This window comes from Gekko japonicus, unplaced genomic scaffold (genome assembly GCF_001447785.1).
Source record: "Gekko japonicus isolate JY-2015 unplaced genomic scaffold, Gekko_japonicus_V1.1 scaffold309, whole genome shotgun sequence".
Taxonomy (NCBI): domain Eukaryota; kingdom Metazoa; phylum Chordata; class Lepidosauria; order Squamata; family Gekkonidae; genus Gekko; species Gekko japonicus.
The window spans coordinates 540,871-566,737 of record NW_015166430.1 but is presented as its reverse complement, the minus strand read 5'-3'; the positions used below and the strand labels follow the sequence as shown (position 1 = coordinate 566,737).

The 25,867-nt window shown below is 42.3% G+C and overlaps 1 protein-coding gene across 2 annotated transcripts; it reads left to right on the top strand.

Moving 5' to 3' along the window:
- Positions 1-599: 599 nt before the first annotated feature.
- PNPLA1 (patatin like phospholipase domain containing 1) lies at positions 600-23,823 on the top strand. Of its 2 annotated transcripts, XM_015411841.1 has the most exons (9): positions 600-801; positions 4,179-4,411; positions 5,143-5,208; positions 10,247-10,453; positions 12,567-12,627; positions 15,162-15,392; positions 16,206-16,296; positions 22,010-22,094; positions 23,296-23,823. In XM_015411841.1, exons 1-9 carry the CDS (start codon positions 600-602, stop codon positions 23,323-23,325), a joined length of 1,206 nt encoding a protein of 401 aa, XP_015267327.1. In that variant the 3' UTR covers positions 23,326-23,823. The 2 variants fall into 2 exon arrangements, with proteins under 2 accessions (XP_015267327.1, XP_015267328.1); XM_015411842.1 differs by lacking the exon at positions 15,162-15,392.
- Positions 23,824-25,867: the final 2,044 nt, after the last annotated feature.

The window sequence follows — 25,867 nt, the reverse complement described above, 5'->3', positions numbered from 1 at the left end:
AACAAGTTTGTTAGTCCTTCAGAATGAGAAAGTTATCTCACTTCATGCTTAAGTAATCAAGTTTTCAAATTAACATAGCCAGCCTACTGGGTAAGCTATTGGACCACAGCCCATTATTTCTAAGTTCCGTGTGCAAATCTCTGCCTGTTTCGTGGTGATCTGTTCCTAAGAAGAGATTGTGAGAAAATCCAATTGAGAAAGGCACTCTTGAAGAAGAGCTGGAGAGCAGGCAGGGAATGTAGCTACAGAGAAATGCAAACTCAGTTCAAATTCCTGCTATTTTCTCTAAGACTAATCTTCTACCAGAATACTGGAACTCGTACAAGATTTCGAATTTACGGTCTTAAAAACAGAGCCTGACTCCAAGCAAAAAGAGAAGACAGCTATAGTCTAAAATCTGTAGAGCTACTTTGATGCTATGAATTTTATCTTTAGCTAGACATATAGTTAAAAACATTGTCCTGGATCTCCAATAAAAGGATCAAAAATGAATTTTTGTAATAAGCAATATTGAAAACTCTGAGCAGGTGCTAGTGCAACGTGGGTTATTCCCTTTTAACTGCAGAAGAGATCCAGAATTCTCCATTTGTTCCCTGAGGATGACTGAAGTGGATTTAAGGATGCCTGGTAGCCCATTTTCTCTTTCTTTTGCAGGTGGTGGTTATCTGGTAGTTTATGAGATTGGTGTAGTCCAGAGCCTGTTGGAACAAGCACCTGAAATTGTGAGATCTGCATCAAAGGTCTATGGAGCATCAGCGGGATCACTCATTGCAGCTTCTGTGGTGTGTGAATGTTGCCTTGGTAAGCGATGTTTAGGTTGGATTATTCTGAATGTACTTGTATGCATCAGCTATGGAATAACATGCAAAAGTTATTGGTAGCCATATTGGGCTGTATCAAAGAATTGAAAAACAACAATTGTGTAATACTTCTTTTATTAAGAGCAGCCAAAGTATCACAAAATGGAGGCTGGATGACCTGTACAAAAAACAGATGAATAAAAATAGTGTGGGAAAGAAAAAGTGGTTCTGGACGTGATAATAAAGTCAGTAGCTTAGTGTCTTAAGGTAGGGTTGGATATAAAACAGGTTTCAAAACGCACCAAGAGAACCGGCACTGAGAAACCTGCCCCCCCCCAAGCTCCTCTCCCTTTGAGAATAGAAATGCTAACCAGTGAATCAGATGTCTCCCCAGGCAGAGAGCAAAAGAAAAATGTGATAGTCCTTGTATTAACAAAGCAGGAGCTTAATTTTAGGTAATGAACTATATAAAATGTCAACAGAAGCTAAACTATGTCATATCACAGCATGTTTAGAGGGCAAATAACTCTCAGAAGCAAGACAGATAACTGCATATGAAATTTCATTGGGAGTAAGGATTATTTATCTGTCTTCCACCTGCTCCAGTTCTCTCTCTTCCACTGCTGGACCCCAAACCACATCTCCTTCTTGAGCTAGATGTTATTGTGTTACCATAAGAAAGAGTGGCGTTTAAAAGATGGTCCATAGCCAGTTCTGAATGAGCAATTTTAGTTCATCTTTTCAGTGGCTGGGATCCTAAACATCCTTAGTAGGAAATATATCCACTTGGTCAGATTAAATTAAAAATATATTTTTGTTCTGCACTAGAGCAAGTCCCTGTCTCCATCCAGGTTTCTTCAGCTTTGATTCAAGAATTCAGGGGCCTTTTGTTAATGTGGACTCCAAATTAAGAGAAATTCAGTGTCCCCTTGTGACTGTAAAGAGCAAGGAATCTGAATTCACATTTTGAAACATATTTCAGTACTTATGGCTTAGTCAAATTATAACCTTGCTTGAATTTGTAATATATTAGACATTAACAGTGCAATCCTAAACAGAATTATATCCTTCTCTACCCATTGGCTTCAATGGGTTTAGAATGGTGTAGCTCTGTTTAGGATTGCATTGTAAACCACTTGCCCTTAACATCTGCTCTAATTCCCACGGATCCAGTATTTTCAGGACACAAAGGTATTTTTGATTCCTCTAATCTGTCTGCCTACCTACGTGCCTGTCCATCTTTTAGAGCTGTGACAAGTGAGTTGAGCTTGTTTTGTAACACCAGGCCTCATTCCAGCAAAATACACAGGACTTTAACTTCACACATGTAAGCCTTTAATAGCAATAATAGTTACATGCGTAAAGTGCAGGAGTGATATCTCCCTTCCCCAGAACATAGGCTCTGTGCCTGTAACAGTAACAATAGGCAGACATTCAACAAGTAGATCCCCCCCCCCCCGGAACTGCAGTGATAGTTTCTTAATTATTTGCTACTGTTATCCTGTAAAAGGATAATTAAATGGGAATAATGTTGAACTTCCCACAACTCATGCCCATTTTCCCATGCAGAAAACAAATGGTCCACTGTATCTTCAGTAAATCCAGCTATATGGATTCCTAGATAAATAGACAGAGACTCTTTTTCAAGTTAGATTTTAATACATTTGACACGATAGGACTTTAGAATACAAAAAAACCCACCCCAGCATAAAATTTGTCTACAATGATAATGGCTTCTCACAAAATATAGGAAAATAAGCATTTCTTTTGGAAATTGGTAATGGATATAGAGTACTATGACAGGCCTTTTCTACCCCCTCTCTCCCTAAGGCAGAACTGAACTGTGCTTCCCTCCAACTTTCCATCCCCATTCTGAGAAGTGATTGGATGCTGGAGCAGCACTCCCACTTGAGATTCCCCATCTGAACCCAGCCCCCCCCCCCACGACTGTCTCAGAGGCCAAGAGAGGGTGAGCTTTCCCAACAAGCACAAGGACTTTGTAATGTATAAATAGAGTCGGAAATTGCACCCAAGGAGTTTCAAAAAGATTTTATTTGCAGTGTCCAGCTCATCAAAAAGATACATTGTAGCACCAAAACTGCTAACATACTTTTTTTTGGGTCTGCCTTCAGTTCCAAAATAGAACACTTTTTCAGAAACATCCACATAACATTGCTTTAATTATCATTGTTACAGAGTTCCCCCATCCATAATATGCTCTTTTCCTAACCTTCCCTATTCTGATCCTTTTGAAAAGAACACAGCCCAAGAACATTAGCATGCTGTGTGGAAAGAATGGTGTGCATTTTTCTGCTGACAAGATCTTGCCCACATTAGTACCATTTTCCAGCTGTCAGCCCCTCACATGTGCTGTTTCCCCAAATCCCCCTCCCCCACCATGCCATGACAGGGATTGTTATAGATTTTATTTTAAAAATGGTAATTGTTGTTGCACCATAATGGTGTAACAATCTATCCCTACTTTTCTATTTCTGTTTCAAATTTTAAGTTCTTCTGAATTCTCAGTGTTCATTTGTTTTTGTTTTTAAAGATCCAGCACTTTTCACTGCAGAGTTATAAGGGGGAAGGTGCAAGTAGTTTTGACCAGATGGAAAGGAATAAGGGGGAAGCTGTCAGATGGCTAGAGAGATCCTATTTGTTTGTCAATATTACATTATGACACTATATCTGTTGCCACATCTGTTTCAAATATTAATATAGAACTGGTATAGTGCTGGAACACATGCATGTAAAAAAGGGGGGGTCTGTGAGTTGCCATGGCACCTCCAATGACCTTGTCCCAAGAATCAGTGTGGAATCTCTGTGGACCATGTGTGGAAGGGGAAAGTTAGAGGAAAGATAGAGGAAAGTATGCAGAAAATGCCCATGCATAGAAAGCACTGTCACCAATGCACCTGCCTCTGCACTAGCAGTAGTGATGAGAAACATTCTTTCATCTACAAACTCCTGTGGTCAAACTCCTGCTGGCAAAGTAGTTTTTCAGAATGATTCATTGTGAAGCAGAACTGTAACATAGTAATGTAAACAAGGAATTGCAAAAGTAAGTCAACCCTCCACTACTTTTATTGTATCCAGATGGCATGGTTTCAGTTTTAAGCAACTTTTGTTGGTCAGCTCCTGGCAGGCAGGAAACAACTTGTCTGTACATAACACAAAACAGTGGTTTAGAGAAACTGGTCGATAAACCAGCTTCACATCCTGTTTTCAGATCCTAATTTAAGGTCCTCTAACTAAGCACAGCTAATGTGGCTGGCTCTTTTTATAAGTAACTGAGCATAGCCTTTAATGTTAACTAATTCTGTCATGATCACTGACTGAAAAACTTTCAGTGAATATTCCCCCCTCTTCTCCCATCAGATGATCTAAAAATGAATTTCTACACTATTGCACAAGATGTGAGAAGAAGCATTCTTGGTCCCTTAACCCATGGATACAGCATCATTCGGACTATACAGAAGCACTTGTACCAAAGTATGCCGGAAAACTCTCACCAGATGGCCACAGGAAGGCTTTTTATTTCCCTCACCCGTGCAGCGGATGGTCAAAATGTCATCGTTTCAGAGTACAGTTCCAAAGAAGAGCTTATTCAGGTGACAGAATCTTCCTTTTGATTTTTGTTCAGAATAGGAAAAAAGTGTCAATAATGATTCAGAAAGTTCACAGGTGAACATATGAGAGTGCAGATGGTCTTTGGAATCAGTGTTGATAATAATAATTAGCATTTGTATAGAGCTTTGGAGCATTCAAAGCACTTCACATTATCTCAATAATCCTACAATAACCTAGTCTTGCAGATGGCAGGGCAAGAATAGCTGCCCAGATTCAGATCAGGCATGGCTGAGATTAAATCCTTTATTCCCATACAGCTTTGCTAACCAAACTCCCTACCACTGGGCCCTATCCGTCTTTTACTTGTGTTTTTTTAAAACCAGCCTAAAACACAATAGCCCTGGTTTTGATTTGCGTAACTGTCTGTCTGTGAAATGGTTAAACCCCTTGTCCAATCCCTGCATGGCCCCCAAGCACTTGTAATTTAGCCTTAAAAGATTCTGCAAAAACCCCATCCCAAATCTCCCATTATTTCCTCTGTTTTGAACCTGAGAAAACATGCATGGAGTTAGGCTGTAAGGCTACTGTGTTTTTCATGGCTGAGATCAGATTTTAACTGGGAGGTTCCTGGTTTGTAATTCTAAATGCTAGCAGGTACTCTACATCAGCTAATTGCCTTGCTCCATTGCTCTTAAGCGGAATTACCCTCCCCACCTATAGGAATAGTTTGAGCACTTTGCCTCCATACAATCATGTTCCTCCTCTTCTACAGGCATTGATCTGCAGCTGCTTTGTTCCTATATATTTTGGATTTATCCCTCCTTCCTTCCGAGGTGTGGTAAGTCAGCTTAACTACTACTATGATGATGATTATGATGATGACATCATCAATGGGCATGGCATATTTAAAGTACCAACAGTATGATTATAAAATACTCACCTCAATATTAGCTTTGAGACTTAATTTGTTGGCCCTGCTAATGTACATAGAGTTTTCCATCTCCTGGCCTATGTCAAAGCGCATAGTATTCCATCTGCTCTTATCTTTCTCGATGCAGAAAAAGTATTTGACAGATTGGAGCATCAATTCTTAATAGCTTGCTTAAGGGAATTTGAATTTAGCAATTACTTTTGCAATGGGCATAGAGGCAAAGGCCTTTCCCTGATAAGCACATAAGAAGAGCCCTGCTGGATCAGGCCAGTGATCCATCTAGTCCACCATCCTGTCTCAGACAGTGACCAACCGGTTCCTCTGGACAGCCAACAACAGGGCATAGAGGCCGAGGCCTTCCCTCAATGAGAACCCAAGAAGAGCCCCACTGGATCAGACCAGTAGTCCATTTAGTCCAGCATCCTGTCTTACACAGTAGCCACCCAGTTCTTCTGGAGGACCAACAACAGGGCATAGAGGCTGAGGCTTTCCCCTGATGTGGCCTCCTGGCCCTGGGATTCAGAGGTTTAGTGCTTCTGAATGTGGAGGTTCCCCTCTGTCACCATGGCTAGTAGCAACTGATAGACCTATCCTTCATTCATCTATCTAATCCCCTTTTAAAGCTGTTTGTTCCTGTGGCTGTCACTACACCCTTTGGCAGCGAATGCTACATTCTCTGAGATACTTTCAATTCAGTCCAGGATGATTCAGTCCAGGAGGATGCAAAGAATAAATGGACATAAGTTTGACATTAAAAACCACAGCATTCAAAAACCAGTGGGGGAACATTTAACCTTCCAGGACATTGCTGACTTAAGAGCAGCAGTTCTCTTACAAAGGAATTTCAAAGGGAAATTAGAAAGAAAGGCTGCTGAATTGGAACTCCAGGGCTGAATTGAGACCTAGGTTTCCTGTCTTATTACCAATGCCTGCTATTGTCATTTGGCATCTGAAATCACTCCACTCTCCAAGGTATAAGAACCAATGGACTCACATTCTAGCTGTATCTGAAGAAGTGTGCAATGAAAGCTGCCACAAATTTTGTTAGGTGCTACTTTTCTCTTGCTCCTTTCCTCTAATAAAGTTTGCAAGCTGTACAGTTAGGTTTCTTTTTTTTCCCCTTCATCTGTTTAAACTGGAGAGGGGGATCTTTCCAAGTGAAATAATGTGTTGATTTCAGACTGGGCAAAATCCACTCAAGTGCTAGTGATGAAAGCAAAGGGGGAGAAAGGCAGTCAGTGAGGTGGGAGGGGAGAAAGGGAGACAAGTTGAACTGGAACATATGGAACCATAAATGTATTTTTAAATAGCCATCTACTTCCATTATTAAATATTGGAATCCAATAGAACTGGATTATTAAACAATGGAAGCCAATCTAAGTATTCTAATTCCTAACCAGGGTTCTTTTGAAAGAAAATCCCAGATGGGCATAGAGAAATCTAATCTTAAAAAAAAACTTTTCAGAATAAGGCAAAATAATTTTCTTTTAATTCTCCTTTCCCCTTATCCCTTCCCTTTAACACATATATATGTGTGTGCGTGTGTGTGTGAGAGAGATATTAAGTCTCAAAGAAAACAACAGAGCATTGTGCTTGTTAGAAGAATCCATTTACCCTCCCACCCTCCCTCTGAACAAGTAGTGTAGGAAAGCTTGTACCTGAAATAAAACGTTGCTGGTCTTAAAGGAGCCACAGGACTCAGACTTTGCTCTCTCTGGATCTTTGCTTCCCCCTCCCTTCCTCCCAAAGGAGGAGCCCTCAGCCAATGGAGGGAAGGGAGACTTGACTTGGAAGGAAGCAGGAAGCAGCAGAGGGAGCTGGGCAAAAGCGAGTTGCAATGCAGCAGCAGCAGCAGCCCTGAAGAAGGAAGCAGGAGGGAACCAATTGCTCACGGGTCAGATAGGAGTCCTGCAGGTGCTGGATCCAGCCCGCAGGCCATGTTTGACACCCCTGCTCCAAAGCATAATTTCCCCCCAGAGAAACTGATCTCTGTAGTCTGGAGATGAGCTGTAATTCCAGTGGATCCCCAGCCCCCACCTGGAGGCTGGCCTTCCTAAGCTCTCACAGCTTCAAGGAGCATCAGCTCACTATCTGCATTTTTAATACAATCCTTTGTGAAGTTGTGTAGGGTTCTGGTCAAACTCCCCCCCCCCCCAAAAAAAATGGGATTGCTCTCTAGGTTATCGCATTGATACTCATGTTTGGAAATTTTATTCAAAATAGGATTAGCTTTTTCAGTTAGCTTGGGTGTGAGAGGAAATGTAATAAAAATGAAACATCAATGGCACCTCTCTCCTGTTAGACTAGTTAAAATGTATAAATGTGCTAATAATCACGGTTTTGTGATACACCTTGGGCAGACGTCTTCCACGTCCGTTGGGAATGTGTTAGAGCGAAAACATTTTGGAAAATGGTGATAATTATGCCGGCACAAGGGATAGACTATAATGTTATTGGCTCTCCTGATTTTTTTTTTTTTAACTGAACTACATAGTCTCTATCCCAAAGAAATTGAGAATATTTTCCTTATATGTTATAACAGCCACAAGGTGTGCCCACTGGGCACATAAGACCCCCACGGCTGCAGCCTAGGGGAATCCCCCATCACCCATTCTGTTTCTCACAATGCTGTGGTCTCCTGAAAAGGGGGAGGGACGACAGTGTCTGCAGAGGTAGGAATTTCCACCATTTGAGATGGTAAGACCATGTGCCCATCACACAACTAGCCGGACAGCTAATCTGCAACTTTTGCAAACACAATGGGGTGATCGTGGAAGGATCCACATGGATTGCTGATCCCTCCACAGTGCAGGGTCTGTGCAGCCACCCCACAAAGGGTGGATACTCTTAGCTCTGCAGGTACTGGGCCCTAGGATGGTCATCAGTGGCAGGGACCTGGCTCAAGACACGTAGCAATGGCATTTACCATCATGGTTGCCATGATGCAGGAGGGCCATCAGAAAGGCTGACTCACATATCGATTGTGCCACCCTTCAGTTGTGCCTTCGGTGGCCACTGCCATTTGCTAATCAAGCCCCTCATTTGCCAAACCATGTTGGCAACTTGAAGGGCATTTGGCAGTCTTGCAGGGCCACCCTACAGCAATCCGGGGGCTGCATCTGACACTCCGATGCAGTGCGTCAGCCCCCCACCATGTGGCAGTATCCAGAGTCCAGACCTTCCCCATTTGAATCAGTGTCATTTCAGAACCGCCATGTATCAGGAGAGGCACTTTGATAGCAGCGTCAGGGCATTCTGCTCCTGTAAGGGAGAGTGCTTGCCCATCATGTGGGATCGCTCTGCACTCAGGTTGATGGGGCTCACCACCTGCCTGGTTTCGTGTGCAGGGGTGGTTTCCAACTGGCAATGTGAGCAGGTTAGTGCATGGGTGTCACCCTCACCCTTCTCCTCTGGCAGCTGCCTCAGGCGGGCCCTGACGCACCTACACATCTCTTGCACTGGCTCCATGTGCATTAGGGGGACCGCTGCTCAACCCCTCAGCTGCTGGGTTTAGGATGGGGAGATACCATGTCCAGTGAGGCTTGTTGCCACCATTGTAGGCCCAAGGCAGGTTTTGGGGAAATGGAGTCTTGCTTACCTGTGTGTGCACAGCTGCCCCTGGGATCCCAGCGGAGAAGCTGATGTACCTGTTGGAGCCAAAATCTGGGAGAGGTCAGCCACAAAGTGTGGACTTTGCTCTCCCTGTGGTGTGTACCCACCAAGTGCTTGTCAAGTGGTGCTAAGGGCCCTGTCTGTGTTTTTTCCACCACCAAGGTGCACGTGCACTTGCTCTAAGTCTGCATGGCAGGGATCTGTCAGACAATGTGCCGTGCCATGTGCCCTACCTCTGGAGTTGTGGGGTGACCTCCTGGAACCATTTGTAGGGTGGGGGGCCATGGTTGGTTGCTGAGGAGGGGTGCAGCACAGGGGAGGGTCCTGACTGGATACACACTTAGTATCCTGAGCTACTTGGGTTCCCATAGGTGTGGCCACAGAAGTGTGCGGGGGAGTGATTTTGGGGTTATCATGGCAGCCAATGGGGTACACTGCCAATTTTTGCCAGTGCAACTTTGCGTTGGTTGCTGAGGAGGGGTGCAGCCCAGGGGAGGGTGCTGACTGGATACACACTTAGTATCCTGAGCTACTTGGGTTCCCATAGGTGTGGCCACAGAAGTGTGCGGGGGAGTGATTTTGGGGTTATCATGGCAGCCAATGGGGTACACTGCCAATTTTTGCCAGTGCAACTTTGCACCTGTTCTGGGGGGCATTTCCAGGCTCCTAGCATTCCCTAACTGGCACCACACCCCATGAAACATTTACACTGGTGCAGGGGTTCGTGCCATCAAACTGCCAGCTTGTGCCTGTAGCACAACTGTGCCGGTGAACCTGAGTGATGCAGCACCACTCGTGTCAGTGCCATGGCCCTTACACCAGTGTAAATCTGAGTTATACTGGTGTGGGAGTCAGCCAGCTCCCTGTGCTGATTGCACCCCCCTTCCCTTAGGACTGTGCTGAAAATGGAGGTTTGATGATTGTGGCAACAGTGCACATCTCTTACCTATTTTTCGTTTGGGAAAGAGACTGTAGCTCAATGATAAAGTGCAAGATTTGCATGTGGAAGGTCCCAGATTCAGTTCCTGTTATCTCCAGCTAATGGTGCTGGGAAAGATGTGGGCTTTTTCTGCATGAGGCTCTGGAGAGCATCTGTCCATCACAGTACTGAACTAGGTGGACTCTTAATCCACTTGGTATAAGGCAGCTTCATATATGTTCTCGCGACCCTGCAACAGACCATCTCTAAATCAAAATAAATGCATGAATAGTAAACGGAGATCAAATAATTAAATATCAGAACTAATATATACTTTCACTAGTTGTGGTTCTACTATGTTTCATCTAATTTAAACTCCTTTGGTAATGAAATTCTCTCATTGCTTTCCTCTAGCGGTATGTCGATGGAGGATTTTCTAGCCTACAGCCTTATTCTGACTTGGAGACTGTCATCACAGTGTCTCCTTTTACGGGAGAGATTGACATTTGTCCTCGAGACTGCCCAGCCATCTTTTACAGTGTGAATGTAAATACTAGCCTCCACATATCTATGGAAAACTTGGGCCGGTTATGGCACGCCTTTTCCCCACCCAGTTGCCAGGTAAGTTGCCTGTTCCTCACTTTGTCTCCTTGCCAAGTGATACCTTTCATATCCATCAGCCAGCTGTACAGGATTGTTTGGTGGTATTTCACGGGACAATGATTCATGGACTGCTGAGAGCCACCATGGGCCCTTGGACAAAAATTCCATCTGCCTCCCTGATCCAAAACAAATATCATGCCTTTTAAAGTCTCATTCTTTAAAAGTTTATTCAATGATTTAATTATGCAGCATGTGATATAAACTGAAACTAAGATATTCACCTAAGCCACCCACTATTCTACATTTATAACCACTAATACAGATCAATACAGATCACAATGCATATAAAGTGTAAAGATCACTCTTTCATTACTTTGTTAGATTCCTGGAATATCTGGAATATATTAACTTGACATAGAGGTTTGGTTTTTTACTATTAAGTGTACATTAACTCCCCAGCTAGGGTAGAGATGAGAAGGAATGAGGCTGTAAAGAGAAGAGAAGGCATACTGATGAGCTTAGGAACAACTCATGATAGGAAAATGTTTTCCTCAGCCTCATAGTTAAAGAAGTTTGCAGCCATGGCAAGCTTTCTTTAAAAGTCACAGCTTAAAAAAGGCAGCAAACAGTACCAACTAGAAATAGCATCTGCCTGTTTGCTCTTTTCTGCCTTCCTTGCATCCCTAGTGGCTGCATTGCAGAGCTGTACTAAAAGTTAAAAAAAACAACCCACACATCCTGAAATGTTTCTAGCTCCAGTGATCCCTTAAGCTGACTTGGGCCCTGGGAATTTTGTACCCTTAGTCTCCCCACATTGGCGACCCAGCGTAAGGAAATTTCTGGGTGCCCTACAATTTGTTCCAGTAAATCTCTTTATGTCAAGAAAATAACTATCTTGTTTAGTCTCCTTAAACAAAGGCTTGTTTCTCCTGGTTTATAATGCTTTTACTTTACAATGCTTCCCAGTTTATAATGCTTTTGATCTAATACCAGTTTGTTGAGATCTAAATTGGGGAGTTTCAACAAACTGGGATGTATTTCTTGGCCACAATACCAGATTACAAACAGGATTAAGCTATGGGTCAGAATTCCGTGGGCAGAAAACAAAATCTAATTTGTCAAAAAACTTAAATTCAAACATCACAAGAAAATGAGGCTATATTGAATCAGTAAATGTTTGCTCTTGGCTCTGTGACTGTCACTCAGTAGGGTTGCCAGGTCCCCCCCCCCCCGGCCACCAGTGGGGGATGGGGGGGTGGGGTTGGCAGCTCCAGGTTGGGAAATTCTTGGAGATTTGGGGGTGGAGCCTGGGGAGGACAGGCATATCAGTGGGGTGCAATGCCATACAGTCCACCCTCCAAAGCATTCATTTTCTCCTGGGGTAATTGACTTCTGTAGTCTGGAAAAGAGATGTAATTCCAGGGCATCCCCAGGTCCTACCTGGAGACTCACATCCTTAGGGCTTGTTCAGACTTGTTCTTGTTACAAATTCCAGGTTGTGATGCCTGAATATGTTGGGGGAAATAGTCAAAATACATAAATACTTAAAGTTTGCAATGGATCTTTGCTTCACTGGAGAGAAGACCTTTCTTTCTGTTTAAAAAGCTTTATTTCTAAGGTTAAAGGGTACACAGGAAACCTACAAAGTAACAAACATATCTAGAGCTACATTGTCACACCTTACTTCTACAAAGCACGGTCACACAAAAAGTGCACAACAATGGAGAATCTGCTTCTTTACCCCTAGAAAGGAAGTCACCTGAAACCAGTAACCAATCATACCATTAACATTCGCGGGCTTTTCTTGCTTTGGCTGTCTGCCAGGTCTCCCTTCCAGGTCAGTCCAAACAATAGTAGAGAAGGTGAACAAGTTAACCCTATAATGGCTGGAATCTGAGTCCTTGCAACCCATACATTTCCAACAGCATACAGGAGAAACAGCGCACACAGAGGGCACAGCTGGGTGCACAGCATGGCTCCTGAGGGAAGGGCTCATTCCAGCACTCTTAAACTTCCCATTGTCACTCCTTCTCCAGCTCCAGGGTACATGAACAGTACACTACTGCCAACTACTATCGATGAAATGCACATGCTGGTTGATTGTTATGATATATGGTGGGTCTTTTCACAGGATTTGCAAAATATATATTTACAAGGATATCAAGATGCCATTGTCTTCTTACACAGAAACAGTAAGTATTAACCTCACTCTTAAGCTGGCAAACTTTATTCTTTACACTTAATAATTCTGCACAAGAGGATGGTGGAACTTATTGTACACTCAAAATGTGCTCATCCAAACAATAAATCTGGAAAGATGTAAATTATTCTGCTTCCCACAGGGAAAAAATGTAGATTAGAAATGGTTTGTTTCAGGGTCAGACAGGAATGAAGATTGGGGAAAGCCTTTTTCCAACAAAGGTCCAAAACATAATCTTCCTAGACTTATTAAAGATAACACATACAGTGTGAGAAGAAACCATTACGATGACTCAGGCTTAAACTGATGGAATGAAACTTGCTGTCACATTCTAATTTAGTAAGTTTCTGCTAGAGTTTCCTGTCCCTGTGAAGTAATTTTGTTCAGTAATGGTGATTTATAGGCGAGTCAACTTTCCCCATAACAATTGTTAGCTTCAAAATACCACAAGACTCTTTTTATTTGTTTGCTTTTTAAAGACGTATCTTAGTTAAATTGGAGTAACTGTGAAAGCAAGTCTTAAGTAGCATTTACTGAGGCTTAGCCGAGAAAGTTAAACTATCTGTAAACTAATCACCGATGTCACCCATTTTCCGTGTGTGTGTGTGTGTGTGTGTGTGTGTGTGTGTGTGTGTGTAAAGTGCCATCAAGTCACAGCTGACTCTACAGGGTTTTCAAGAGAAGAGAAACAGAGGTGGTTTGCCATTGCCTGTCTGTGTTGAGTAGCACAGGACTTCATTGGTGGCCTCCCATCCAAGTACTAACCGCTGACCCTGCTTAGCTTCTGAGATCTGATGAGGTTGGGCTAGCCTGGGCTCTCCAGATCTGGGCAGCGGGCACCCATTTACTTGATTTAGCTAAACTAGCAAATAAATACAGCTAGATAAATATATTCCATGTGACTTGAAAACTTGCTTCCCAAATTTTAAAGCCTAGTTAGTGCAATAAATACCCTTTCTCTGATTATTTCCAGATAGACTTGCAAGTGCAAGTTACCTGTCAGACTGCTGTGATTTTTAAGTGGAGCTTCTGCATGACTGTCACGCATCCATTCCCCTCCCAGATCCTTCTATTGTTTTCTCTGTCGTTTTCAAAACCTGCTTTAGTAAAGTCTTTCCAGAAAGATTGAATTCAAAGCAGTTTATGTCATGATGTGGGCAGGAAGGTTTGAATTTCTGGCTCTCATCAGCCACATCAGTGCCATCCTCTTATGCCCACCATTTCCTCCACTGCTACCAGTGGGCTTTTTGCCAGCTTTCTACACAGCTGGTAGTTGATATATTGCCATAGTGTTCTGACATGCTAACAATGTATCAGCTACTGATTTTAAAAGCCATGGTGGTGAGGAGGAATGGTAAGTACCAGGGAGTCTAAATAAAAGTGGAGACACTTCCCCCATGTGGATGCTCCATTGCCACTGTGAGAGCTCCACAAGGAATTGCCTCAATATAGAAGCAACCTCTCTGTCATTTGATCCATGTTATATAATCTGGGGTTGGCTGTTAAAACTAGTAAGATTATTTTATCTAATTCTGACATGGCTAAAATGTGAATACAAAAATCCATATAATTCTGCCATTTACAAAGAAAGGTCATGTTTCTACAGAGGAAAATATTAAAAGGGTTTTTTTTCAAAAATAAAATTGGAGAGGTTGAAATTTCCCCAAATCAGACAATGCTTTGCTGACTGAGATCTCATGGAATCTTGCAAGATCACAGTCAGCACTGGGAGGCTGCCTGGCAACCAAGGCATTAGAGCCTTGGCCTAGGCAATCCTGGTAGCAGCACTGAGATAAGAACACAGGACTGGGCAAAGTAGAGAAGAGGCTAGGAAGACAGAGACTATTATAGAAAAGGGGGAAGAGAAGAGCCCAGGAAAAAGAGAGGCGGGTTGGGAGGGAGAGGAAAACAGAGTGTGTGGAGAAAGCCTGCAAAGAGAGGAAGGGTGGGAAAACATGGGGGGAGGGATATATGGAGGGGGGGGAAATGAGAGAAAGAAGGAGGGGGCTCAAGGAGAGGGTGAGGCCCAGGAAGTTTCTCTCCTGCAATTTTGTGCTTTCCCCAGCTTGTGTGTGTGTGTTTGTGCACACATGTCTGCCTGCCTGCCTGCCTATCATCTATCTTGAACTTTAAAAAGCTTTTTTTACACCATTGCATGTACTGTTGTTTAACTCTTGTTTAAAGAGCCAGTTTGGTGTAGTGGTTAAGTGTGCGGACTGTAATCTGGGAGAGCCGGGTTTGAGTCCCCACTCCTCCACTTGCACCTGCTGATGTGACCTTGGGTCAATCACAAGCTCTGGCACAGCTGTCCTTGAAATGAGCAGTTTGTGTCAGAGTTCTCTCAGCCCCACCCACCTCACAGGGTGTCTGTTGTGGGGAGGGGGAGGGAAAGGAGTTTGTAAGCAGCTCTGAGATGCCAAGTGAAGGGCGGGGTATAAATCCAATCTCCTCCTCCTCCTCCTCTTCTTCTTCTCCTTCTCCTCCTCCTCCTCCTCCTCCTCCTCCTTCTTCTTCTTCCTTTATCAGATATTTTTGGACTCGATAATCTTGTGAAGACACTGAAATGTGAGTTAGTCAGCAGATTCCATACAAAGGATTTGCTCCATACCCATGAAGAAGCTTCCAGCCAAGATTCAGGGATGGGAGTCCTCAAAACCGCTAAGGAGATCATTTCTAAGCAATCTAATTCTGCGAATGGCAAACTAAGCAGAACAGACAAGAGACAGTTAGAGCAACTGTCACTGCATTGCCCAAAAGGTAGTCATCCCAAATGGTTTAAAGTTAACATTTTGAAAGAAGCCCACAAAGTCAAAAGGTCTCCTTCCATTTGTGCTCCTGAAACCCACAAGGCTTCTCTGGACATGCCAGGTAGCCCCAATTTTGGAGGTTAGGAATGATGTTTCAGTGCTTCCAGTCATCATGTTCTAGAAGTGTGTGTATGGGTGTGTGCAAGCCTAGGCCTACAGTGGTCCCTCACTGAACTAATGGCTGATAGAGCTTGGCATGGGACCAGCAATCTGTCAAACTGGTTTTCTACCTATCAGAGTCTCAGGGTGTTCCAGTAATAAAAGGTACCCTTGAAGGGTTGCTTGCCAGCTTTGGACTTCAAAATTTAGTGACTCCTGGCCAGGACTAGTGTGTGGAATTAAGATGGCCTGGGGCAAAAACTGATAAGTCACTGACAGCAACAATGTTTTTCCAGGAAACACTACCTGGTTGGAGGCTATGCTTTAAAATATTATAAATCACAGAGTACTAACTGGGAGAATGGGAAACACAGGGCTCTTTTTGTAGCAGGAACTCCTTTGCATGATAGGCGACACACCCCTAATGTAGCCAATCCTCCAAGAGCTTACAGAGCTCTTCTTACAGGGGCTACTGTAAGCTCTTGGAGGATTGGCTACATTAGGGGTGTGTCGCCTAATATGCAAAGGAGTTCCTAGTATTTGAATTTCCCAACCCACTCAAAGCTGCTTCTGAGGGAAGATTTAGTGCAGATTTTTGTGGGATTTGCAGTATTTTGTTTATTATTTCCCCTCATTTTCCCAACCCATTTAATTTTGTCTGTAGCTTTAGGTGTACTGCACACGAAAAAGAGGTATGGATTGCTGAATTCCATAACTGAATTTATGTCAAAGCATCTCATATCTTTTGGCAAAAGGTAAGAATATCCTTCATGAGATTCTCTGATGGGATTTTGAATTGTAGTTTTGACAGTGATTTGGGAAAACCATATTTTGTAGTGACTGGATCAGAGAAGTAAGTAGGTATCTCTGTCTCTACTGCCTTGCATAATGTCAGAAAACTTCACCTTCTTTATTTCTTGTTCTGAGCAAAATAGACTTAGCCAGTTTATGCAGACAGATAAAGAATGCTAGAGTATTAGGAAACTGTAGAAGTTCAGATGAACAGTGTTTTGTATGTTTCTGCTACAACATGTCTATAATACTGAAGCTCTGTGTTTAGAATTTTATACCATTTTTCTTCAATTGATAATGTGCCATACCAGTATTGACAGGAGGGCAGGCCAGCATCCCCTCTTCATGCAAAGCAACTGAAATAATCAATTTCCTTGCTTGCCCAGATGGGTGTTTTCTCCCAGATTTGGCTAGATTTCAGTTAAAGAATTTACTGAGGTCTGTCTCCAGAAAACGGTCCTGCTATATCACACAATAAGGTATTCTTGTAAAACATTTCTTTTTATTTTTTTCACTTTGTTTAAAAATTCTCTGTGAAGGTGACCTTCAAGGGAATCCTTTTAATTTTTTTACATTCTTTTAAGATTTTATTTAAGGCAGACACGTGCTTGTCCATGGTCTTCAGCTGGCACCAGGTCTCCAAGTGGCATCATATAGGCTAGTTAGAGGCTCCAGCTGAAAGAGAATTCAGCATGGATTTCTGTCTCAAGTGTGAATAATGGAGCTTGTAATGTAAGTAAACCTAGCTAGGCAATCACCTTGTCTAGTGGACAGATTAAGCATGATGCTGTTATAAACTTATTTTTGCTTTTATTATGAAATCTTAAAACCATGTTATCTTCTGGATGTTTAGATTTTTAAAAAATATATATACCCGAAAACCAAACTAATATTATTGTGGTTCTAAGATTTCAAAAGCTCATCTGTGTAAAGGAAAAAATCCTGGGCTAAAACAGAGAAATCTGATTGTCTATAGAGGATGCGAGACAGTGGTGCCTCTGTAACAAATTCTATTATTTGCACCCAGTCTAGAGATTTACACAATTCAGCTCTCGGAGACTTAAAGCCTCTTTAGGCTGAATACAGCACTATATACTCCAGTTAGATCTGCTAAGATAAACTGAGAGAGACTCATCCCTTGCAGCACAATAAAATATTATCAATCAGACATAGGATTGCCATGTCCTCCTTGGCCACCGGTGAAGGATGGAGGGGTGACAGCAGATCTTTTGCCAGCAGAACAAACAGAACACTTCTCTGAGTTAATGATTTTATTTAATATAAAGCATAACCCTTTTTATTAGGCAAGAAGTTAACAAATAAGATACGCAAATTAACCCTATGACTCCAAAATAAATGCAATGATAAAAATTAAATCTTCTAACGGTTTAAACTTGAATTAAATACATAATGAGTTCAATTTTCTAAGATTATGGCAGATCAAGTTTTAAGATGATAGGCAGAGTGCTATCTAAAATGGGAAGCCCAGCATACAAGATATGCTTGCCCATAAGAGCCGCTTTGACTGGAAGCTACCAGCAGAAAGCATGATTCGATACTTACATGGCACTTTTTATAGAGAAGGTGACAGGAACATAAATCTACCTTTAACGTGTAATTGTCCTCTAAAAAAAACAGTTGGATAATTCCCATTATTCAAATGAGTAGCACCAAGTGAACTAGGCTACGTCTTGATCACACCAATTAAAACTCTCAAAGCAGGGTTGTAATGCTAAAAAATAGAGCTGTTCATAATTAAAGAAAAATAATTCTGCTGTTTATTCAGCACTGAACTTTGGTAATAGACCTGACCAGCAGCTGAACATTACATAGGTTATGAAACTATATGAGATTATATAGACTAACATGCATACAAATAATTAAAATCATGAATATGTGTACTTCTTTAATTGCTGATATCTTATTATGTGGCCAGAAGGAATGATGGAATTAAGTCACTCAGACTAAATAGCTGGGATGGATGTTTGTTTAATAGCTCCGTCATTCTCAACTCTTAGTTGCCCTTCCCAAAGAGGTTTTTTCTATCGGAACAGACCTTTTGGGCAATGGTTAAATTCAGTGGCATGTAAAATGTAGTTTGCCTCTAAATTGTACGTGCAGGTCTGTAGGATCAAAATCAGACTACAAAGCCGTATAAACATAAAAACTCTGCTAGATCAGACCAGTAGTTCATCTAGTCCAGCATCATGTTCACATAAGAACACAAGAGAAGCCAATGTTGGACCATCCAATCCAACACTCTGTAACACAGTGGCCAAAAATACCAGGTGATAACAGGAGGTCCAGCAGTGGGGCCAGGACACTAGGAGCCCTCACATTATTGACCCCCCCCCCCCAAGCACCAAAAATACAGAGCATCACGAGTCCCTATCTATACCTTGTGGCTAATAGCCACCGATAAACCTCTGCTCCATATGCTTATCTAATTCCCAAAAGTACTTCCTTTTATCTGTTCTAACCTGACCGCTCAGCAATTTCATAGAGTGCCCACGAGTTCTTGTATTGTGAGAAAGGGAGAAAAGTACCTCTTTCTCTACCTGCTCTATCCCATGCATAATCTTATAAACCTCAATCATGTCACCCCTCAGCCGTCGTTTCTCCAAGCTGAAGAACCCCAAGTGCTTTAACCTTTCTTCATAGGGAAAGTGTTCCAACCCTTTTATCATTCGAGTTGCCCTTTTCTGCACTTTTTCCAAAGCTATAATATCCTTTTTAAGGTGTGGTGACCAGAACTGCACACAGTATTCCAAATGAGGTCTCACCATTGATTTATATAGGGGCATTATGATATTGGCTGATCTGTTTTCAATACCCTTCCTAATAATCCCCAGCATAGCATTGGCCTTCTTTATTGCAGTCACACACTGTCTCAACATTTTCAGTGAGTTATCCACTACAACTCCAAGATCTCTCTCTTGATCAGTCTCTGCCAGTTCAGACCCCATCAACGTGTATTTATATCTAGAGGGTGATAGATTGACTGGCAACAACCTTCCAAACCTCAGACTGAGATGGATCTTTTCCAGCTCTAATAACTGAGACTTTTTTTTAAAAAAAAGGCTTGATTTTTGAGCTTACTTAGGAGCCTTTGATGAGGAACTTTATCAAAAGCTTTCTGGAAGTCAATGTAAACAACATCTATTGGGTCCCCCTTGCCCATATGTTTGTTCACCCCCTCAAAGAACACTAACAAGTTAGTGAGACAAGATCTTCCCTTACAGAACCCATGCTGAGTCTGCCTCAATAGTTTTTGTTCATCAATGTGCTTACTTATTCTTTCCTTAATAATCGTTTCCACCAATTTACCCGGTATCGACGTCGGACTGATTGGCCTGTAATTTCCTGGATCTCCTCTGGAACCCTTTTTAAAGATGGAAGTGACATTAGCCACCTTCCAGTCTTCAGGAATGGAGGCAGATTTTAATGAAACCTCTGACATATTTTTGTCAGGAGATCCACAAGTTCACATCTGAGTTCTTTCAGAACTCTCGGATGTATGCCATCCAGGCCTGATGATTTATCAGTTTTAAGTTGTCTATCAGTCGTAGGACCTCCTCTCTCGTCACCTCAATCTGACTCAGGTCTTTCAACACCCCTCCCGAACTCAGCGGCTCTGGAGTGGGCAAGCACTTCTCATCTTCCACAGTGAAGACAGAGGTAAAAAATGCATTTAGCTTCTCAGCCATTTCCCTATCATCCTTCAGTACTCCTTTTGCCCCTTGGTCATCCAAGGGCCCCACTGCCTCCCTGGCTGGTTTCCTGATTCTAATGTATTTGAAGAAAGTTTTATTGTTGGTCTTTACGTTTTTTACATGGCAATCAACAAGTTGCCCTGGAGGGCCAACAGATCGGATATAGATGTCAAATTGTCCTTAATGTTGTCTCATAGCACTAATATTTAGATGTTTACTCCCTGTAAATAGAGTTTCCTTTGAGTCACCATGGCTAGAAGTCATTAATGAACCTATCCTCGATGAATCTAATTTCCTGTTAAAGCTGTCTATACTTGTGGCTATTACAATGTACACTGGCAGTGAATTCCACAATTTAATTATTCATTGAGTAAAGAAGCATTAGACTTTTCAGCTGTTCTTCATAAGAAAGGTGCTGCAACCCCTTAGTCATCTTGGTTGATTTCTTCTACACTTGTCCCACTTCTGAAGTTATCCTTTTGAGATCCGGCAATAAGAACTGTACACAGTATTCCAACTGAGGCCGCAACAGTAATCTGTACAGGGTAATTGCATTACTAGCTATTTTGTTTTCAGTTCTTTCCTAATAATCCCTAGCATGGAGTCTGTCTTTTTTACTGCTGCCTCACACTGAGTCAACATATTCATCAAGCTATCTGCTACAACCTGAAGTTCTCTTTTTCCCTCTTAGGACCAAACTAGATACAATGCTTTCTAAAGAGTTGGGCCCTGGTTTCCCAAACCCAGCTCACTTTCTCAACAGCCACAAAGCAGCTGCAGTTAATATAATTTTTAAAATCATTGGAGCCAAATTCAGCTCACAACTGCAGTGTGGGAGAAGGGATCTCCAATTACTCCAACACTATTTTCTTGAGTTGGAATGGGCCTGGGGAAATTGTTTCCCCCTTTTGTGCAGCTGCAGAAAGGGGGAAATTACTCCCCCCAGGATCATTTCAGCTTGGGAAAATGATACACAAGGAAGGTAAGAGGCCATCCTCCCCACATTCTTCAGTTCCAAACCTGTGTTTTTTTTTTAATGTTTTCAGGTCCTGCCAGTTTTTTAAAATGATTTCCCCCTCAGGTGTGGTGTGGCTACAGGCAAAGTGGGTCATGTCCATGGACCTTGGATCAGAGTATTTAAAAAGTGTCAATGTCTAGTTTGACCCTCAGTCTTGGCCAGTTCAGACATCATCAGCATGTTTAACGTCAGGATTTTTTTGTTCCAATGTAAATCACCTTACAGTTGCCTACCCTGCCTTTATTTGCCTTGTTGTTGCTTACTCACCCAGTTTAGAGAAATTTCTTGTAGTTCTTTACAATTTGCTTTGGTTTTCAACATCCTGAATAATTTTGGCCACTACACTTCTTCTTCCCCCCACACACAGTCCAGGTAAGTATGAATAAATTAAATGGTCTCACTAATCACTTCCCTCCTTTGTGAGAATTGTCCATTTATTCCTACTCTCTGCTTCCTGTCATTTAACCAGTTTTTAATCCTTATGAAGACCTGTCTTGTTATCACATGAATGGGAATCTTTAGCAACTGTAGAGCTTGTTTTTTAATATGCGTGTGTGCGCGCGTGTGCGCACCTGGAAATCTCGGCAACCTCTGGTGACTGACCCCTACTGGGGGCCTGGAGGAAATTCAGAGAGGTGGCTGAATAAAGCCTGCTCACACCTCTGGTATTCCAAGGAGGTCTCCCATACAAGTACTTGCCGGAGTTGAGCCTGCTTAGCTGCCGAGATATGACGAGACCAGGCTTGCCTGGGCTATCCAGGTCAGTCCTAGCAACTGTAGAGCTTCTTGAGCTTTCATAGCAATCTAATAATTTGCTATCACTCCCCCAAATACGTGTTTTTAAAAATGTGATATGTATAGATCTCAGAAAATAACTGTATTATTTCTCTGAGTTTTGCCTTCTCTGATGTATGCTTCACTTCCCCCTTATCTTTTCTTCTAAAGCATAGAACAGCTGTGGTATTTTTGGAGGAAATCAGCTGAAGACAGAACTTCAAAAGAGGGTTCGTCAAACAGGAAGTGCAAAGCGGTAAGGAACTGTATTGTGTTGCCCTAAGAAAGAGACAAGAATAAATAGCACTGAGGAAAGTTTTGATGGAATTCCAAAATTCAGGCAGGTGAAACATGTCATTTTGTAATTCCTTTTATATTCACTGCTTCCCAACAGAGCTGACTTTCCATTTGGGAAATGTAATGTTTAAGTTATGTCTAAGCAAAGAAAAGGCATTAACTAAAGCTGAGAAGGATAAGGCTGGTGCGAATATATGGAGCAACAACACTGACAAAGCAGAAGAGAACAGAGGAGGAGAAAAGGGAGAAACTGTTGTAGTGGAAGGAAGAAGACGATGGATGGATAGATTCAATTTTTGTTCCAGTTTACTGTGATGGATATACTCTTGATCACTTAGTCACATCTCCTTCTCCATATATATGGAGAAGATGTGACTATGAGATCAAGAATATATCTGTCACAGTAAATTGGGTACAAAAATTGGGGGAAAAATAGAAGGGCTACGCATGTGATTAGATAGAATATTAAAATCCAGAATAAAAATTAGGAAAGAAAGTCGGATCTCAAATCCAGCAAACAGAAGGGAGGGAGATCCAGATGGAAAATAAACAACAGCAAACCACACAGAAAAGGAATAGAAAAGAATGAAACTAAAATGATGTAAATAACAACAAGAAAGAAACAAAGACTGATAGCGACACATATGAAAAGAAGGAAAACAGCCACTGCCACCATCACCCCTCTACAACTAGTGGTGATGGGGAGCATAAGAAATAGTAAACAATCCATGCTGGGAATGTTGCCAGGGCTACAGAATCCAGGATCCAGGCATTCTTGAGAATGTCGCTACAGAATCCAGGATCCAGGCATTCTTGGGTATTGTATTAATGTACCCATTCACCTCCAGGAAAATCCAGTAAATGACTGATTCCAATAGTACAGTATTGAACAACACATGGATTCAGTCTAAGTCTGTGTAAGTGCAACTTAGAAACAGTGAGAACATGACAGATAGGAGTTCAATAAAGAGAGGAGTGGCAATTTAAGAGAGCACAAGAAAAGTGTGAAGCAGTAAATGGCAAAAGAAAGAAAAGCCTAGGAAACATAGGACTGGCCAGACAACAACTTTGACAAGCTGCTGCTGCTGCTGATGGTTTTGGTGGAATCAATAGTGGAAAATAGGTCCTCTGTCTTACACTTCTATCCTTCTCTTTCCCAGAAGCTGCAAGCTGGTATAAATGAAAAATAAAACCCTGCACCCACCAGGAACTCTCACGGTAGTCCGAGCAAGAACATATTCTAAGCCTTCACCACTTCTCCAATCAGGAAGATGGCAGGCTATCCTTATGAGCCATCTTTGAAGCTGTAGTCAAGTAGACCCCCTCTCTCTGAGGCCAGGTGGATATGGCAGCAGAAAAGCAGAAACCATTCTTCAAAGATTCTCAACCAGGTGGAATCCTAGCACCACTTCAGATGCCTCTTTGTGTATAGAGGACACCATGTTCTGTTCCCAGGAATGAAAAGTGCACTGCCAGTTAGAATTCTATTGCTGACAGTTTCCCCCTGCTCCTCACCAGAACTAGTACAAAGTTCTTGAAAGTTTCATGCCTGTTTTTCACATTATATTGGAACCAAATATGAGATACGTTGCTATAAAGAAATGTTTACATCTATTTTTCTTTCATAGGCAACTGCTGTGAACATGTTCCTTGCCATACTAAACTACAAGAGACCTCACCATGACTCTAGAGATCAAATGTTATAAAGAAATGTTCACCATGACTCTAGAGATCAAATGTTATATGAAGTCACAGTTACCACTGTCAGACAAAAAGTTTCCAAGACACAGATCACCAGTCTCCTTGTTTATCTATTGGGGTAGGGAAGAATTAGATTCCAGACCATGATGGAGGGATCTATCAACTGACTTTAGTCACTATGCCATTGATAACCCAATAGAATTGTGGAGCAGCAGGCTGATGTTAATTCCTTCTCAGACGTAGTGTTGTTGTTTTTGCTTTGTTGTCATAATGTGTCTAGTTAACAGAAGATCTAATAGCTGAAGGAGCCTAATAAAGCACATACTCTCTCAAGTGGTGTACTACTCATGCTTGTGCCAAGTCCTGTGACAAGTAAGATTCCCTTTCTGTTGCCATGTCTATAATTCTGTGGACAGTTGTCTTGTTTGTGTGAACCAGTCAGCATACTGGAAGATCTATAAAGTCCTGGCTTGCAGATGGTCTCTTCAAGCTGGACACAGACCTGACCCCAACTGAGCTAAAGCTTTCCTGCTTATCAGAGAGAATGTTCAGCAGTAGTAGCGAATAGCACTTTGCACATGGTAGTGTGTGATGGATTTGAGTGTGTGGTTAGAGATGCCCAGGTACAACAATGAGAACTGGTGTACTATAGAGACAGACAGCCTAGAGGCCCAACTACTCTGCAGAAGGTGGTGAAATCATTTCAGAGTGTGGATCCATTTGGGGGCTTGTTGGGTTTCCCTCCCTGTTGGGACAGTTATGTTGTAATGGGGCCAATATTCACTCATGGCTTATAGGAAGTTATAGTTCACCATGTATGCAGTCTGCTGTTGCTGTAGTCCCATATGGCAAGAAGGAGCTGTGAGTTTTGACCAAAAATGGCAATGGTTGGGTTCCCTGCTTCCATTGTTATACCCCAGTAGCAGCCTATGAGGAAGTGGGGTGTCTTGGCTAACAGGTGCTTGCCCTGTGCCCCCTAACTGGGAGATCTTCAGAGGTACCACGGGGTGTCCAGATACTTCACATGGTTTAATTATTGCTATGAAAGGGGTGTGTGTGCTTGGCTATCATGGTAAGAAGCCTCCCCTCCCTTCACTTAGTTGTGTGAGAGTGCTTTGTCCTTCCGTTCCCAGTTGTGGAGATGGGCAAGGGTTTCAGTTAGGTGTTTGGGTCCTGAGGTAGACTACCTGTACAGGTTCAAGAATACAGCTTGGGTTTACCAGTTATTCCCCCAATAAACTTTATTTCTTTCATTCTGCACAGATTCTCAGTATTCTTCTCATAGTGCATATAATGTAGTCAGCAAATAGCATAACTCCCCACCACCACTTGTGCTATGTTGTGACCTTTCACCTGAGTTTCTTTAATTTTGTGTGTTCAAAAATATGCCCAGACTGTGCTCTTCTCTGTAGTGGAACACCAGTGCAAGCGACTGACAAAGAGTTGAAAGTATGGGCAAGTGGACATGATAGCAGCCAAGTCTTTGCTTTGAGATTCCCAAAAGTTGTCAGCAAACAGCATATTCAGAGAAACAACTCACATTTAATCACAATTGACAATACAGAGCCTGATTTTAGTTATTTTTATACCAAATATCCTCTTTTTCCTTGTTTTTAAGAGCTTCTGTCACATGGAAAAGAGGACTTATGTACTTAATAGATGAATACAGGCAAAAGACTGGTCACTGAGGGAATTTGAACAAGGTGCAGCTTGTGAGGCTAGGCTGAAAAACTGTACCAGATGAATTTTCTCTTCACAACTATATAGCTGGTTTAGCCCCCCTTACTTTTGGTCATTCTTTCTGTCCCACCCATTTACTCTTTTCTGTCTCTTTCTTATACAAAATTGTTTTTATCGTGTTGTTGTAGGGTTGCCAAGTGCGTTTTTGCGGGGAGCGGGGGGCTCCTGGCCGGCGTCTAGTGCGCGTCACACGCACGTCACCCAGAAGTGACGAGAGGATGCCAAGCACGCTGGGGGCGGGGCCACGGCCATACAAGGGAAAACCATAGAGTTTTCCCTTGTATGGCCATG